The 19179-nt window shown below is 43.7% G+C and overlaps 1 protein-coding gene across 3 annotated transcripts in view; it reads right to left on the reverse strand.

The window, feature by feature from the left end:
* Window positions 1–19179, reverse strand: part of KCNAB1 (potassium voltage-gated channel subfamily A regulatory beta subunit 1) — a 370129-nt gene that overhangs the window by 231354 nt on the left and 119596 nt on the right. The window contains exon 1 of one of the 3 annotated variants that reach the window (XM_049867541.1): window positions 2370–3570. The exons of 1 other annotated variant lie outside the window; for it this stretch is intronic. In XM_049867541.1, the coding sequence (XP_049723498.1) occupies window positions 2370–2590 (221 nt within the window). In that variant the 5' untranslated portion in view covers window positions 2591–3570. Of the gene's footprint in view, window positions 1–2369; window positions 3571–19179 lie in introns of those variants that run through there. One more of the 3 variants, XM_049867542.1, reaches the window with a different exon arrangement.

A 19179-nucleotide genomic window follows, 5' to 3' on the forward strand; every position in this document is an offset into this window, starting at 1 on the left:
ATTCTATAGGATTCTTCTTTTTCTTTTTTTTTTTTTTTTGCTATTTTCTATCATTAATAAACAGTCCATCATATTTTAGTACCATCAATGCCAAAGAAAAGAATCATTTGTCTAATAAAAATATTTCTACCATTTTTGGCAAAGTGTATAGCTCTCTCTCTCCAACCCTAAAAACGCTGTAGTGCTCATTTGCTGTAATCGCATCCTCTCCTTCATTAAGGTTACTCTGAGCGTTGAGAGAGGCAGGGGTAAGTCACACTCACACGCACAGAAAGCCACCTGCCTGTCAGTGGTGGGGGCTGCAGAATAAGAGAAGTTGCGGGGAAGAGGCATCTTGCTGCATTACCACAAACAACAAATAACTCAAAGTATACTTAAGGCTCCAGATGGGTAACTATTTGTCAGAGAGGAGCTGCCCGTAGCAGCCAGGAATGAATGATGCTCCAGTGAATTTTTCTACAGCACTGAGCTTTCTAAAAAAACAGAAGCAGTGACCGTCAGAGCTGAGCTGAGCTTCGAGTATTACCAATGAAGTCTTAATGGAAAGCTGGCTTCTGCCAGCTCTTGTAAGACCAAACTCCTGTCACACAATGATCCACAAGCAACTGTGAAACTCTACCCTCAAAATGAGGGGTGTGGTGTTGAAATGTTTGAGGCCACAACTGAAGCCACGTCCGTTACCTGTCTCAAGTCTGCAGGGTCCCACCCCCGGAGCCCTGCCCAGGCAGCCAGCAGCTCCACACCGTCTCCCACAGAGTGAGCGCAGTGCCCACCCGGCCAGGAGCTGGGTGTGTGCCATGCCACCAGCAGTACACAGTGCCAATGCACTCAAGACTGCAGCCTCATTTAGAGACCTGTCATTGTGTGGCCCCAGTCTCCATCACAGGACAATCAGGAAAGCAGACATACTCACGCTGCTGACACTTCAGCCAGTTGACTGGATCAGGTTGCTTGAATTTGTACTGCAGTTGGGGAAGAGAGCTTTGGCTACGTGTTTTGCTTTATTTTTTCCCCACTCAAGGGCTTTCTTTCTTAATGGCTCAGACATACATCAAAGCGATAGTGCTGAACTTTTTTGCAATGGGAAGCTTTCCCATGAGTCTGCAGAAAACCTTTTTCAAGAGCAGCTTTAATAGAAATTGGTTTAAATGTGTATTTCAGAAACCCCACATAGTCAACACAAAGTCTGAGGTGTACATTATTTTAATTGTATTAAGTTTCTTCTATCGTAAAACCTGGTCCCTAACAAAGACAAACAAACAAAAAAAATACCCATTACCATCAGCCGATTCCAACTCATAGCCACCCTGTACAGGACAGAGTAGAACTGCCCCGTAGGGCTTGCAAGGCTGAAATCTTTATGGCAGCAGACTGCCACATCTTTCCCCCTTGGAGCGGCTGGTGGGGTCCAACCGGCGGCCCTTTAACCACTGAGCCACCAGGGCTCCTTTAACAAAGACGAGAGATGGTACATGTAAATAACTGACAAAATCACGTGTGCAAACGAGAGTAACCAAAGCCTTTGGAAGATGCACCCTAAGCTTCCTCTCTACGTTCTCAAGCACTTTTAGAAACTAGACGTACAGCAGGTTGACATAAAGTCAGGAAGGGTTGGTGCAAAGCAGATCTAATGAGAAGACAGGAGCCAGGCAACGGAAAAATGAAATTTTCTCCTTAAGAAATTCAAGTTATTGCCTATTAAAGAAGGCCTCAGCTATTAACAGGAATATTTCCAACTATGGAAAACAACAAAGAAGGAGTTTAAATATCCATGAGGAACTAGCTGCCCCACCACAATTGACTTTTTCCTCCATAGCTCACAAGAAGGTCTGCATCCTATTTCAAGCGGTAATTTATAGTTTAAGGATGGCAGCGTTCCACCCAATTTACCGTGATAGGCATTTCTTCTTGCAACAAAACTTCCTTAAAAGCTTTGGAGAGCAATCCTTGCCTTGGTCTTTGAAACTATAAATGAGTGCAATAGGAAATCAAAAACTATTTTTATAGCATAACCACAGAAACTCCAGTCTGTACCACAAAGTAGGACAAATACCTTTGCTGCTGAAAACTGCCTTGATCCAAATACCAGTTTCTGGCAGTTGTAGGCTGGAATTTATACAGTTCCTAAGGTTTTCATGGCACTTTAGAATATACCAAATGGGCCACGTTTTTTAAAATACTGAACACACACACACACACACACAGAGCCCTGGGGTTTTCCACTTTCTTAAGGAGCTATTTTAGAAACACCTGAGAATTCTGAATTAAGCAACCCACCAAAGGATAAGTCCCTGACATAACCGAGGACCTGTCTCCCCTGCCCTGTAATAGGACACACAAATCGGGCAGAGGGGATCTTACATCCATACCTATATTTCATGCCAGTCTGCTTCGCGGTGGACTCCTTGAGAGAAATGTGGTGTTGAGGGGTGAAGGTCCCCAGGCTGCGCGCGATGATAGCGACCGTGCGGAACCGGGCCCGGGCTGCGTTCACCACACCGGGGGCGGCGGAGCTCTGCTTGCTCAGAAGTCGGTCCTCACCATTCCGACTCTTCAAATTGTGCTCTGTGCAGGCTATGGAGACTTGCATTGCTTCCCCCGGCAGCGCGCGGTCCCCCGGAGACCCCCAGAACACAGGCGACCGCGGAGGCTGGGCAGTGGGGCGTCGGGCTGCTGGGAATCCACTCAACGGCAGTGGGTTGGCTTGGCTTTTGCTCCCCCTCGCTGGGGTGCCTTCCGGGGAGCCCTCGCGGCTGACTTCGGAGCCGGCAAAGTGGCCGGAGCGGCTGCGGTGCAGAACGGCGTCCCGGGGACCGAGGGAAGTCCACCGCCAGCCCCGAAGTTGTCACCGCCGCTGGGACGCAGAGCAGCCTCGCCAGTCCTCCCGGGCAGCGTCTCCGCGGCTCACACGGCCAAGTGCACGCAGTCGGAGGCTTCGGCGGCAGCTGGCTGAGCTTCCCCGCTGAGTGCGCGCAGCCCCGCTGGCCTGTCCGCCGTGTCCGAATGCGCACTGGCCTCTGGCCGAGGACCCAGACCCGCAGGCGCCCGCAGGACGCGCTTCAGCACCTTCCGGACCTCGGGCAGGAGGCTGCAGGCGCGCCCAGCGGCCCCAGCAGCTAATCACGAGCCGCCCTCCGGGGGCCGGTGGTCTCCATCCACTCGGGCCACCAGCTCCCTCCCTGCCCCGCTCGGGGAGGACCTAGGGGCTCCTCAGGACCCCTCCCCGCTCATCCTAAGCCCGTTGCTGGGTGCTGAGCCCGCCTGGCACGGTTTTGCAGCTGCAGGGCGGCGCGGGGAGGTCCCTTTAAGGAGCTCCTCGCCTTTGTGTGCAATGGGGAGGCAAGGACCACTTTCGCCAGACTCGCTGTAGGGGAATCGAGAATCGGGAGGGATATTCAATACAGGGAGGCTCTGCCCAGGCTCAGACCAAATCCCGCTGCAACACCACGCTTGGAACGGGTTGGGGGGTGAGGCAGAAGGAGGGTGCGTCTGCCACGGAGCACGCCAGTGGATTAGCACGTGAATACTCTGTGACTGGCTTGGTAAAATACAGCTTGAAATCCCTATTATTAGCTTGTCAGGGTTCACTTCCCCTTGCACTTTATTTTTTAAGCGGATAAGTTTGAAGTTTCCTGAAAAGCCACAGTGCAGACTCTTCGGAGTCAAGTCTGCAAACTTGCTGCAATCTATTCAGGCTGCCAGGGTGTGGCAGAGGTGGGGGGTGGGGAGGTGCAGTAGTTCACACCCTCAGAATGTGCTGCACCAGGTGAGAAGCTCGTCCACAACAACTCTCAGGAAGGTGCAGGCAGGTGCCTGGACCCACATACGCTGACTGCTGTCCATCTGCAGCTGACTGGTGAGAACAAGAAAGATCCCCAGGTGAAAGGGGGGGAAAGAAAGACATCTCTGTCCACCCTGAACCCACCTGAGGCAGAGGACACTGCCTGGTTCAGCAACAGGTGTGAAACAGCTGTTCAGTAAATGCGGTTGAGCCAAATTAAGTCCCAACTGATGGATAAAAAATGGACACCTATGTTTGAAATGTGAGGCAACCACACCCCTCCCATAGATGTACTTACAATTAAATCATGGTTCACAGAAAATCGGTATTCTCCGTATAGTTCCCATTAGATACTACTGTCAAGCCAAAGGAAACAGCATTTAGTCAACAATATTTGTGAGCACCATCTCTGAACTAGGCAATGGAGATAAATATGGAGAAAAAAACAAAGGATGGTCCCTCTCCTCAAAGAATTGACAATCTGGGTGGGAAGATCAAAGCTTTCAGTCTTAAACGGGCTCGTTAACAATGCCAGAAGGCACACTACAACGTGTCCAAACAATTAGCACAGATATTAAGTGCACTAGAGTTAAGCAGGGGAGGGATTACAGGAAGCCAGACAAAGTTCTTCATTTTGATTCATTCCACACACTTGGTTAAAACTCTTTAGTGACCACATTTTTGTCTCCTTAATTTTTTTTTTTTTGATAGCATGTGTTTTCAGTATTGGAATGTGTGCTTACTAATTGAGTGTGTTTAAATTTTTGGTTGGTAATATGGATTTTGAGAAATACGACCTGATAATACAAGCCACCAATGAGGGAGTGGCGTTGTGGTGCCACCGATTTGTGGTGTGACCATATACCAATGAGAGCTATACAGATAATTTATTGAGGGTGCCTTTCCATTAGGTTACATGGGGAACCTCTGGTTTTCCAAATATGGCACAGAAAAACCAAAACAAACCTATCACACCTCCCTAACTATCACACAGGAAAGCCATAATTATGCTTGCGAGCCTTATCTCACAGACATAAAGGGAAAAAAGGCAAAAGTTGACAAAACTAACACATCCAGGAAGCATCACCTAATAGAATGCTCAACCCACACAACAATGAAGCTCCAACACCAATCTGATGAGCTTCATGTATTTCAAAAGGGACCTGCCTTGAGGCTAAATGCATTCGAACCACGCCTTACCTCTGAGGTCCACAGGCATAGGAAGTGGCTGGTATACCTTGAATCCAATAGTAAGGAAAGCGTTAACCTGACTCTCTGCTTGTTACTAGGGTAGCAAGTGTGGGAAGAGCTTGAACTCCAGTTGTGTCTGTTGTTGTCAGGTGCCAGTGAGTAGGTTACAACTCATAGTTGACCCTATAGGACAGAGCAGAGCTGCCCCATAGGGTTTCTAAGGAGCAGCTGGTGGATCTGAACTGCCGACATTTTGGTTAGCAGCCAAGCTCTTTAACCACTATGCAACCAGAGCTCCATGATAAAAAATAGCTGGTCTGACCACTTCTACCCAACCAAATTAAGATGTAGGAATGAATTTTCCAAGCAGAATAGGTCCCTGTCTTGAATTCTATTCCAGGCATTGTATAACCTGCAGATAAGGTTTAAATCACACTGTGGAATCTCATCTTTTACCCTCTACACCCTTGAAAAAATAAATGCACTGTCTGTCCTCAATGGTTGGGACATAGCTAGGATGGGGTAAAGACATGGAAAGAGGCAGGACCTGGGATGCCTTCCTCGTACCCTCAAAGTCCCAGCTCCACGGCAAGGGGTGGAGCAGCGTAGCTTTCCCTGCATAAACACCAGTGGGTGGGGCAGAAGCAGACCATTAGAACTTTTATTTTTTCACACTAGGCCTGCTCATCGGAGATGATCAATGTGAATCAGGCAAGGAGCAAACATAAGAAGTGGAAGAAGTGGGAGGAATCAGGAGGCGCAACTCAGGAAGGGGAAATAAGCTGCCTGCGAGGGAAGAGAGAGGGCAGTGATTGCCAGACAACCAGAGGGGTCAGGAGCCAGCGGCTTCAGCTGGGCACTGGCTGAGGAGGAAGAGGAGGTGTGGGGCAGGTGGCTGGGCACTGAGGTAAGGGTGCTGCCAATTCTGCAGGGAGGTGGGTGGGGGAGGCCTGTACTGCAACCTGTTAGCCAAAGAGGCTTTCAGGTTCACCACGAACCAGCAGAGCAATGCCTGAAAGCAAAACTAAAATCAGACCAGGGAAGGGGTTATCAGAATACAACATGCACGGGTGCGCGCCTCTGAGTCACCTTTTATCCCCCACAGGACCAAGCAGACAGCCTTGTGCAGAGCAGGCCCTGACTCTATAAATAACTGAGAGAGGGAGATGAGGGAGCAAGGAAAGGAAGGGGGTGGGGAGGAGACTGGGAGGACGGTAGGTGTATGGGAAGATGCCAAATTCTTGGATAAACTTGAGTCTTTAAAAAATCCTGCACGTTCTAGTTCAGCACAGGCTGCTGTCTTGCAGGTGTGGATAATTGCCCCACATACGCATCTGCCCCTCTGGGTGTAGACAAGTGTCCAGCCTTTAGCCCACGCCTCAAAGAGGATCAAAGGCCTGAGGCGGCCAGGAGAACGCTCACAATGCAAGGCTCTTTCTCGCTCACTGCAGGGTCCCACTTCAGATCTGACGCCTCTTGGGCACCCTGAGAGCCAGCCGGTGGTCTGATGTCTGACCCCAACTGTGCTCACCCTTCCTGGCATTAACAGAGCAGTCAGTCTCAGGTACTGGGAAAGCAGATAACAGTTGGCTGTGAGGATGCTCATTCCTAATCAGTCTGTGCTAACAGGCCAGAAGCTAATTAAGCTGGGGAAATTAGATTTGGACCATGCATCCCTTCACCGTGCACAAAAGGGTTTGGAAGATTTCTCACTGTTACCCCTTCGGGTTTAAATATGACCCATAGATAAACACGTAGATACAGATAGCTTGGCTTACAGTATGGATTACACCTCAACATAAAAAGAAAACAAAAATCCTCACAACTGGACCAATAAGTAACATCATGATAAATGGAGAAACGATTGAAGTTGTCAAGGATATTCTTTTACTTGGATCCACAATCAACACCCATGGAAGCAGCAGTCAAGAAATCAAATGACATATTGCATTGGGCAAATCTGCCACAAAAAAAAACCTCTTTAAAGTGTTAAAAAGCAAAGATGCCATGTTGAGGACTAAGATGCCTGACTCAAGCCATGGTATTTTCACTTGCCTCATATGCACTCAAAAGCTGGACAATGAATAAGGAAGATCAAAGAAGAACTGATGCATTTGAATTACCGTGTTGGCAAAGAATACTGAGTATGCTATGGACCACGAGAAGACCGAATAAATCTGTCTTGAAAAAAGTACAGCCAGAATGCTCCTTAGAAGGGAAGGTTGTGAGACTTCATCTCATACTTTGGACATGTGATCAGGAGGGACTAGTCCCTGGAAAAGGACACTATCCTTGGTAAAGTGGAGGGTCAGTGAAAAAGAGGAGCACCCGCAATAAGATGGATTGACTAATTGGCTGCAACAATGGGCTCAAACATAGCAACGATTGTGAGGATGGTGCAGGACCAGGCAGTGTTTCCTTGTGTTGTATACAGGGCTGCTATGAGTTGGAACCTAACTGATGGTACCTAACATCAACAACATCCTTTCATTGACACAGGAAAGGATCTGGCGGATCTCTCACTGTTAACACCTCAGTTTTAAATACGACCCACAGACATAGATATAGTCTGTTTTTGTTTTAATTCTTTTATTATTGGTCAAGAGAAACAATTGGGGCTACTCCTAAGGTCGTTACTAGACCAAATGTCGCTTTTGTGTCACTGTCCATACATCCTAAGCCCATATTATAAATGTTTTCCAAAGGAGAGCTCCAAGGGCAACCAGTCTGTTCATTTCTGCACGGTCATAAAGACTCTAGACGGTGACTCTTGATACACGAAGCAGTGGTTTCCAAGGCACGTTTAACACTTTCCCCTGTTTTGAAGGATCTTCTAATTCTGATAATTTTCCCTGAATTTGCTTTATCCTGGGCTCCTTTGCTTCCCTCCTGCTACTTGTATAGATTCTCTCCAGTGGGCAGCCGGGAAGTGTCATGGAGCAGCAGCAAGAGCCCTGCAAACCCAGAACCTTAGTAAGGGTGTTCTACAATCCCACCCTAATCCTCTTTAACGTAAAATTACAATCACAAAATGGAGGACAACCACACAATACTGGGAATCATGGCCCAGCCAAATTGATACACACATTTGGGAGGGGGGGGACATAATTCAATCCATGACAGTATCCACAAAGGGCCAAAAATGGTGCAAAAACATGTGTCTCTGGATTGTGTGGGAACTAATGAGTCGGAATCGACTCAACGGCAGTGGGTTGGTTTTTTTTTTAGTGCTTTGCCCACGGTAGGCACTTGATAGCTGCTAAGTCTCCACCTTAATTTATTAAAAGCAGGGCTGTTAAGAAGTCATTAATTTCCTCCTAATCAAGCTGACCAGGAAACCTCACCAATTAATAATAGCAGTAACACTTAAACATGGTGCTTCCTACATCCTAGGAACTCCCGTAAACGCTCTGCATGTACTGACACATTTCACCCTCACACCTCTCACATGGAGGTGCTCACGTTATCAGCTCCATCCTACAGGTGAGGAAACGAGAGACACAGAGAAGGGAAATAGCTTGCCCAAGTTGACACAGGCTAGAAGAAAGCCCTGTTGAGATTTTGACTTGAGAGCCTGGGTCCTTAGCCACTCCCCACTGCTAGAACTTCCTTGTGAGAAGTGCTTTAAATAGAGCCATTTTGTGAATACAATTGAAAAGAAACTCTACTTTTATTATGAGTGATCAAAAGAACTTCAATTAAAAAAAAATTTTTTTAATTTCAGAACAATTAAATCACCCACAGTTGGTACCAGCCTTTTCAAATATCTTGTGATGTTTTTTTCCTGTTGCTCAAAAAAAAAAATTTTTTTTTCCAATTACCTGGCAAATTTCTGATTGATTTCATTTCTTACAAGTGAAGTCCGAACCAAATGCTTTTTGCTGAGCCCACAGGGAACGTATGGTTTATTTATATTCCACTGGAAACCACAGCCAGCAGGGGCCAGGAAGCATTCAATTATGCAGCCAGGCAAAACTGGACTCACTGAAAAGGGAAAAAAAACCTGTTCATATCGGAAGAATTTTAAACACAAGAGGGTACAGATGGCAAGCTGCTTTCTGTGCCTATCATTTGTGATTAAAAGAGGAATTGTTAGGGCCAGAGTTTGCTATTTAGCAGAAATTTTTAAAATGTGGGTTTGGAGAGCAATTTATTATACTCTGACAAACTGAGCCAGCCAAGAAAATTATCATGGGCCCACATTTGCATGGGCACAGCTTTTGGAACATTAGAGGAAGTAAAACAGAGAGGCCAAATTGGAAATACTCGAGGCTTTGCTGAACGAAACTTCCAGATGTTTACCCTCCTGCTTCCTTGGAAGAACTGAATCATGACAGAACCCCCACCAAGGAAACTCTGAGAGCAAGTTCATGATAATTTTTCTCATATTAGCTACATGACCAGAACATAAGTATTCAAAGGATAGGTAAGCTTTTCAATTAACACTCAAACTATTTTCACAGCCACCGATTACTATTTCCTTAATGTGAAACTTCGGACATACCAGATACATCGGCCAGACCTCCAATAACTACCCATCATATATGTCCCAGAGTCCTGGGTGGTGCAAATTCTTAACATGCTCACCTGCTAACCGAAAAAGGCACCTCAGAGGAAAGGCCTGGCACTCTACCTCCACAAAATCAGCCACTGAAAACCCTATGGAACACAGCTCTACTCTGGCACACGGGGGTCCATGAGACGGCAACTGGCTGTTTGGTTTTATGTGTACAAGGCAACGTGCCATGTTATAGAAGACAGCTGTGGAACAATATTCATGATCGAGATGACTTTGTGATTTTGTGCGAGCCTCTTCTTCGTAGGTAATTTCTCATAAGCTTGTCTGGAACCTGAACACAGAGCTGGGAGGTAACAGGGATATGAGGCTTGCTCATTTATTACAAGTGCCATCAGTTCTTCCTAAATCATTGGCCATTAGCATATTTTCTGTTATCTCCTTGTATTAGAACGTGATGGTCGGGCATGCTCGCTGTGTCTTTGGGTAAAAGATTTTCCTAAGGAGCTTAACTCACAGAGAATTTTTTTTTTTCAAAAGTAATTAGAATTACTATATTTCATCCAATCTAAGACACCATCAACTAGAAGACACACTATTACTTCATGTCTCACTAAGAAAGAAAAAACGTGGCCAAATAAATTATGAATATGCCTTTTTATCCCTTAAAGTTTTTATTTTAAATTTATCAAGTCTCTTTGGACTTACTTAGACTCCCCCCACCCCCAAATTAAGCTCGTATACATAGATAAAAAGGAACATGTAAGAGAAATAAATTGGTTAAATAAACTGTGTTCACGTTCAGAATTTGATGTTTCTGAATCTCCGTTGTACTCGGTATCAATTTCCGTGTACTTTCCACATGAAGTCACCCTTTGTGCCATCAAAACTGTTGGTGATACAGCATTTCTTAAAAACCATGCTCAACTATTGTTTCCTGAATTTTTTTTCAAGCTGTTGACACCCATTCTGCAAGTTTTTATTTATATGTACAGACACGGATGCCGACACCTGACAGCGCTGGTCAGCAGGTCAGCAGCGATGATAAGCCAGGTCACCAGTGCAGCATAGGAAAAAAGTGTGTCAAAGGATTAATGAACTATGATGATATCCATAACAGTATATTACAAACTCCGTCACGGATTGAGTTGTGTCCCCCAAAATATGTGTCAACTTGGCTAGGCCACGATTCCCAGTATTGTGTGACTGGCCACCATTTTGTCATCTGATGTGAGTTTCCTATGTGTTACATAAATCCTACTTCTCTGATGTTAACGGGAAACCCTGGTGGTGCAATGGTTCAGAGCTACAGCTGCTAACCAGAAGGTCAGCAGTTCGAATCCACCAGCTACTGCTTGGAAACCCTATGGGGCAGTTTTATTGTGTCTTACAGAGTCGCTATGTGTTGGAATCCACTCTACGGCAATGGGTTTGGTTGTTTAAGTAAAATGAAATGAAATGACTTTTAAGTTATTTTTTCCATTATAAAATTAGTACAAGTTCTATGTAGTAAAGGATTAACTCAGTCTGGGCTGTCCATACTCTGTACATTCCAAAGAAAGGTCTGGCCTTTGTCCCCCACACCTTCCATCTCCCCTACCCTGTTCCTGGCAGGTAACTTCTAGGTACTTGGAAAATCCTGCCTGATAAGAGTGTTTTTGTTTACCCAGGGGCCTTGGGCCATGCTGATAGCCTATGCTAACAATGTGACTTATGGTGGGGGCCTTGGACCAGGCAGTATCAGCTTAAGGGTTGGCTGGTGAGGCTGGAGATTAAGTCAGCCACACAGCAGTGATAAGTCATGCCTACCTGACTGACCCCCCAGTAAAAACCCCAGACACGGAGGCCTGAGTGAACTTCTCTGGTGGCAATACTTGGTGCATGTCACCACAACATTACTGGCAGAGGTAAGCGCTGTCCGCAGGAGTCTGCTGTAATAGGGCTGTGACTGGAATCTTGCAATGGGGCTCTCCGAGACTCCACTCTATGGCCCGCTTCCCTCTTGTGACTTTAATCTGTGTCTTCTAACTAATAATAAACCAAAGACTTTTCTGAATTCTGTGAGTCCTTCTAGTGGATCATGGAACCTGAGGGTGGTTTTGGGGACTCTCAAATTGCAAGTTTAGAATGGAACAGTCTAGAAAAGCATAGGTAATTTCTCAAGCTTGTGTGGAACCTGGCCACAGAGCTGGGAGGAACTAGGGATTCATGGAAGAAAGAAGGGACAAAGTTATGCATTAATCCAGACTTCCAGTATAATCACTGTTAACATTTTGGTCGGTATCTTCTTGGTCTAGGTGGGTTTTTTCCACGCATATTTTTGTGTTATTACCATTTTATATGTTGTTGTTGCCACCACACGTCTGTGAGTTTGTCATACTGTGGTGGCTTGCGTGTTGCTGGGTTACTGGAAGCTTTGCCACCAGTATTTCAAATACCAGCAAGGTCACCCTTGGTGGACAGGTTTCAGCGGAGCTTCCTGACTAAGACAGAATAGGAGGAAGGACTTGGCAGTCTACTTCTGAAAAAATTAGCCAGTGAAAGACTTATGAATAGCAGCAGAACACTGTCTGATACAGCGCCAGAATAAATATATATATATATATATATATATATATATATATATATATATATATACGTACACACTTATACACACACACATATATATATTTCTAGGGTCACTATGAGTCCGAATCGCCTTGACAGCAACAGGTTAGGTATTTTTTTGGATATATTTATATGTTATGTATATATTTATATACCAAAAACAAAACAAAACAAAAAAACCCATTGCCATTGAGTTGATTTCGACTCATAGCAAACCTATACATGCATATATATATATATAAAGTTGAATATTTTTCAAGGTACGTACCAGTTACCCCATGCTACTATTTTGCATTTGCTCATGTGTCTTTTCGTTTTCATATGTTCTCTATCCTTAAGCCAATTGTTAGTCATCACCATCATCAATATACATTTTTCAATTGATCAGTTGACAGCTGTTACGCCCTGATGAGGCCAAGAGATGGAGGACTCAGCCCTTCCCCTGGTGCTCACTTCCTGGTTAGGGGGTATGTGGACATTCAAGGATGACTAGCCACCAAGCCTACATGCTAGAACAAGTGCCAGAGCTGACACACACTTCACAGGAAGAGAGAGAGAGCACTGTGGTTCAGAGCAGAGGAACTGCTCAAAAAACCCACTGTCGTGGAGTTGATTCTGACTCATAGCGACCCTATAGGGCAGACTAGAACTGCTCCGTTGAGTCTTCAAGAGCGGCTTGTGGATTCCAACTGCTGTCCTTTTGGTTAGCAGCTAAGCTCTTGACCACTGCATCACTGGGGCTCCAAAGAAACTATGGTGGGGTCAGAAAAGAGCTGAGTGTTAAGGACAGAAGAGAATCCAGGCAAAGAAAAAGAAAAGAGGAGGGCAGGTACAACAGCACAGGAAAAGCTCTGGCCAAGTCAGCGAAGTTGAACGGCTATTCGTGGAATAATGAGCAAAACACTGTGGATGGAACCTTGTGGTTTTTTTTTTTTTTTTTTGAGTATTTATGTAAGAAGTGACGTAAAGCAATGTCACACAAATCAACTGGAGCTGTGTTGGGGAGGGGCTGGATTAAAGGGTTGGATGAGAGCTCCCTCCTTGGGGCAGTTCGGAGGTTGAAAAAAGAAACTCCACCAAGGATTTGTAAGAGGATCTATCTTGCAGTCAGGTATATGGTGGCCTGGAGGCATAGGGGACTCAATGCAGGGAGAACAGTAGGAGACTGCTGGAATCAACCAGCCATAGGTAAAAATTGCTGACCCAAGAATGATGCTTCTACTGCCAGTTCTGATAGAAAGATGATGGGAAAATGTTCAAAATTTGTTGTAAATTGAAAGAACAGTTCACAAAATAATATGCACAGCAGAAGCTTATTTTGACAAAAGCAAAATTTATTTATCTCTGCAGAGAAAAAGAAGGGTATACAACATACCAAAATGTTATCAGTGATTACCTGTAGATGGTGAGATTATGGGTAATTTTTATTTTCTTTATTTCCCTAGTATATGACTTTCTGCCGTGAGTACTTATTACTTTGGTATTATGGAACAACAAAAAAGAAACCCAGAAAAAAAGAAATGTTGCTTCAAGTAAGAGGGAGCCTGTGATGTTTACAGTTGAGTTTACCCAAAGAATTTGGTCTTTGTCCTTGGTTTCTGAGAGATAACCTCTAAACTCTTGGAATTTCTCATGGTTGAAGTATTTTTCATGAGGCCTCCGGATCATACCTGAGGGTTTATGCTAGTGTAATGTCTCTTGGGTGGGGACTGGCCATGTCAGAAAGACCCATAACATCGTATCAGCTGACCTCAGGGAAGAGGGGGTATGATTTAATCAATCTTAACTTCATAATGAGGCTCTGATAAAGCCTCATTAATATCTATGCGCTTCCTGGTTGGTGATATACATGGGAAGGGAGCACTTCCCTATTTGAGACACAGAAGTTTCATGTTGGGAACCCTCCCAGACCTTGGCCTATGGGTCTGTTCATTTGTATCCTTTTTGCTAGAATTAAACTGTAATCACAAGTACAGCACTTTCCTGAGCTGCATGAGTCATTCTAGTGAATTAAGATGATCCTTAAGGAATAGTGGGAGCCAGCAAGTCAGAAGTGAGGGTGCCCTGGGAATGCTTGAACTTGCATATGGTATCCTAAGAGGGTAGTGGGGAACCTGTCAGCAAGTCAGAAATCACGTGGGTCCCCAAGCTTGTGACCGGCCTCTGATAATCTTGGGCATACTTATAATCTGGAGCACTGTGCCCTTTATCTTGTGAAGTCTGACGTAACTCCGGGTGTTAGGATAAGAGGAAGAAGTGCTGCATGGGCAGTTGGAATTGAATTGAACTAGAATTTCACTGGATTGAATTGATTTCAATACAATTTGGTGTCAGAGAAGTGGGATTTGATTTTTCCTACCCCAGCCTGTGTTAAAAGCAAAGATGTCATTTTAAGGACTAAGGGGCACCTCACCCAAGCCCATAGTGTTTTCAATCGCCTCATACGCATGTGAAAGCTGGACAATGAATAAAGAAGACTGAAGAATCAATGCCTTTGAATTACAGTGTTGGTGAAGAATATTGACTATGCCATGGACTGCCAAAAGAATGAACAAATCTGTCTTGGAAGAAGTACAGCCAAAATGCTCCTTAGAAGAGAGGATGGCGAGGCTTTGTCTCACATACTTTGGACATGTTACTAGGAGAGATCAGCAAAGTAAAGTAAAGTTAAGGGTCAGAAAAAAAGAGGAAGACCCTCAACAAGATGGAGTGACACAGTGGCTGCAACAATGGGCTCAAACACAACAACGATCATGAGGTTGGTGCAGGACCAGGCAGTGCTTCATTCTGTTGTACATAGGGTCACTATGAGTTGGAACCGACTCAACGGCACCTAACAACAACAACCAGAGCCTGTAGGTATACTGTAGGGATAACCAATGACTTTTTCGTATTTATTCCACAGTACCCAGTACCATCAGACAAATTTCACTAGCAGACTCAATTCACTTTTCAACAAGCAAGTATCCAGGATCAGATTATCTGGATATGATCATTGAGCTTTGCTGACTGAGAAGAAGAATTTAGAAGTCAAATAACTATTTATTTGATTCTCTATAGATCTGTTATAGATTCCTGCTGGGAGTCAGGCATGAAGTAGTCTGATCTACTAAGGACAGCAATAATTAAACACTGAATATTGAAGGAATTTCTGGTAATACTGAGTCTATGAATCTCTACCAGCCCAAGCCTGGCTGACCCTCCCTACATTTGGCCTCTACTAAAGTGAGGAGAGGAGCCCTGGTTGCACAGTAGTTAAGAGCTAAGGTCAGCTATGGCTGGTAACCAAAAGTTTGGCAGTTCAAATCCACCAGCCACTCCTTGGAAACCCTATGGGGCAGTACTACTCTACCCTATAGGGTCACTTTGAGTCAGAATTGACTTGACAGCAACAGGTCAAAGGGAAGAGAACCTATGGTTAATCAAGTCAATGTGAGCTGTGAACTCCTTAAAAACAACAACAACAACAACAAAGGAGTCAATTCCAACGCATAGTGATCCTACAGGACAGAGTACAATTGCCCCATACAGTTTCCAACATTTTGGTTAGCAGCCATAATTCTACGCCACTAGGGCTCGTGTGAACTCCTTAGGAGAAAAAAATCATGCCTCCTTAGTCTATCACACAGTTGGGGCAGAGAGGTGCTTTATTATTTTTATTGACTGAATAAATGGATTTAAACCAGCCTCTGGAATAGCACCAGAAAAAGGTGGGACTCTGCTATATAGAAATTAAACCACCATGCTGAAATTTCTGAGACATCTCTGATAATTGTGGCTTTCCCTCAGTGCTCTTCTTTAATATTTTGCCTTCCTCCCCTACTTGTTTGTTTTTTGTTTGGGGTATTTTGTTTGCTTTTTACATAGTTCCGATGCAAGAGAAGAAGGGGGTAATGCAATATTGTATTTCTCTGTAGATGTTAAGAGTATTGTCAAGGGATTAGGAATGAGGAGCGGACTTGGAAAATGGAAAGAATTTTAGCTAAAATCAAATGTAAGAGAGATTTAAAGAGAGACACAAAGGTTAAGCTTAGTCCGCTGACTGAACTCCAGGGGCTTGGTCAGTTTTCGGAAAAGATCAGTTAAAAGGGAGGAGGCTGGGGGAATAACGGGAAGAGTGGAAGGCAATAAACTGGATCTGTACATTGGTCTGACAAGGAGAAAAACTAAAGCTACAACAAAACAGCCCAAGACTGTACAGGGATGTGGTCTGGTCCAAAGAACAGGTTTGAGCAGTTCTCACCTGAGTATGGTTTCCATGATGGGGTGAGAAGAAAGAGAGGAACAGGAAGAGTTTGCACAGGTCAGATAAGGGCGGTTGGGTATGCTGTTGTACCCACACAGAGGTTCTTTACCCAGGAACAGCAGTGCTGGCTCAGGCACAGAGAATCCACATCAACATGAAAAGATCATCAATGGGCACACCCATGATGAGAATGGAATGGCCACTGAATCTGAGGGCCTCTCTGGAGCAGCACTGGCCTAGATGTGGTGAGACAATGGCACACAGACTACTTGGGAAGAGAGTAACAATGAGACAAGTAGGATGGTGGATTTATTCAAGGACAAGTGGATTTATAAATTTTTTAAAACCATTTTCCTTATCAAGAATACCCAAGTTTTTTTGTTTTGTTTTTTTAAATGGATACCTTTCTTGTCGGTAGAGACTTGAATCATCATGTCAGCAGAGGTAGATGTTGGAATCTGGTAGTCACAGCATCAGATAGTTTAGAATTAGACAGCCTCAAGATTCGATTTGAACTTGGGTTCCAAATTTGGTTATGAGGAAGACACTAAATCCAAAAGGATGCTAGAGGAAGGTTGGAATCTAGACAGCTTAAGACAGTGGTTAGGGAAACAGTTGAGCAGAGTGGTCATTGAGAACAAAGAGGACCAGCCTCTGAAGTAGAAAGAATAAATCTGAAAATACTAAACTAAAGTACTTTCCATTCCCCTTAAATCATGACATCTTGTGACTCCCTACCTATTATATCAACAGCTGTCACTTAAGGGGGAAGATGAATACCTCATAAAATACCAAGTCATTGATCAGCTCTGGGTTTCAAAGCTGAGTACTTTAAATCTATAGCTAAACACTAGTCTTAATAACATACCATTGGGAAGTGGTACTTCTGGTATGAATTAGTGAAGAGATTGACAAATTCTCCCCCAAAAAGCAACTAAAAGCAGAACAAAATTGACAAAACACATTTTAACACTCTTGATATTGACCAAAGGTACACGACTATCTGAGAAGTATTTATACTCAAAAATCTGCTGAACTTTGGGTGAAAACAGTGGGAATATGCAATGTTCAGACGTTAGGCTATCCAACTACCAACCACCCCAAGCATGGTCAATGTGGGGATTCTGCCGGGGCAGGGCAGGCTGTGAGGTCTGACAGCTTTTCTGCTGGAATAGAAGGAGGTTCACTCAATTTGGAGTGATAGACAGCACCTATATTTGGTGGAAGTGACTTTTCAAAGGGAGGCGGCTGATGAAGCACCAAAGGTTTGGCTCTACTACCCTGAGTTTGGGATAGAAATATTCCTGGGTAAGACTGCACACATGGAAACCAAAGCACTTAGCCTATTTAACACTCCAGGACTAACCTTACAACATGACTATAAATGACAAGAAAGGGCTGGCTGAAAAGAAAACCTGTGGCAAACTCGAAAATGGCCCAAACTTTGAACACACTCTAACTCACACCCAAACCCATCAGCAAAGATCACTTGATCACATATCATAAGAGAGACAGAGTTCACAAGTTTAGCCTATTCAAGTTATCAAACAATGAAACAAACAACAACAGGGGGAAATTACCAGATCAAGAGTTGCTATAATATATTATCTAAAATTTCCCGTTTTCAACAGGAAATTATGACACATGCAGAGAAAAGTGTGGCTCTACTCAGAAAAAAAGTCAGTCAACAGAAACTATCTATGAGTTGGAGTAAACAGACACAGACTTTCAAAGCAGCTATTATATTTTCAAAAAAAACTAAAGGAAACCATGATTAAAGAATTAAAAGAAAGCATGACAATAATTAATGAATAAATAAAAGTCTCAATAAGGATACTGAATTAAAAAAAAAAAAAGTACAACAACAAAAAGCCCATACTGTGATGCATATTAGAGTGGCTAAAATAAAAAAGGCTGACCATACTAAATGTGGAAGAACTGGACCTCTCATACACTACTGGTAGGAATGTAAAATGGTACACTTTGGAAAACAGTTTTGCAGTTTCTTAAAAAGTTAAACATACAGTTGCCAATTGATCTGGCATTCTACTCTTGGCTTTTTACCTAAGAGAAAAGGACATATATGCATATACAAAGACTTGTATATAAATATTAATAGCAGCTTTGTTTGTAATAGCCCAAAACTGGAAACAACCTAAATGCCCATTAACACATAATTAGATGAACAAATTGTTTCACATCTGTACAACAGAATACTATTCATCAACAAAAAAAAGAATGGACTATAGATATCTGTAACAACATAGATGAATCTCAAAATAATTACGCTGGGTAAAAGAAGTCAGACCAAAAAAAAGAGAGAGAGAGAGGACATAATGTGTGATCCCATTTCTATAAAACGGTAGACCAAATACTCAGAAATTAGCACTTTTCTAAATTATCTACGGGTCAAAGAAGAAATAATGTTGGAAATGAGAAAATATTTTCAATGACTTAAAATAAAAACATATTAAAATTTATGAGAAACAGCTAAAGCAGCACTTTGAGGAAAATTAATTACTTTTAATACCTATGTCAGAAGAAAGAACTCAAATCAATAACCTAAGCTGCCACTTTAAGAAACTAGAAAAGGAAGTGCAAATTAAACAAAAAATAAGCAGATCTCAGGGGACATATAGGTCAATTGGCATAACATACTTCATAAAGAAAATGTTCTACATCTTACTTTGGTGAGTAGTGTCTGGGGTCTTAAAAGCCTGTGAACAGTCATCTAAGATGCATCAGTTGGTCCCATCCCATTTGGAGCAAAAGAGAATGAAGAAAACCAAAGACACAAGAAAAATATTAGTCCAACGGACTAATGGACCACATGAACCA

The sequence above is a fragment of the Elephas maximus genome, chromosome 23 (assembly GCF_024166365.1).
Source record: "Elephas maximus indicus isolate mEleMax1 chromosome 23, mEleMax1 primary haplotype, whole genome shotgun sequence".
NCBI classification, from domain to species: domain Eukaryota; kingdom Metazoa; phylum Chordata; class Mammalia; order Proboscidea; family Elephantidae; genus Elephas; species Elephas maximus.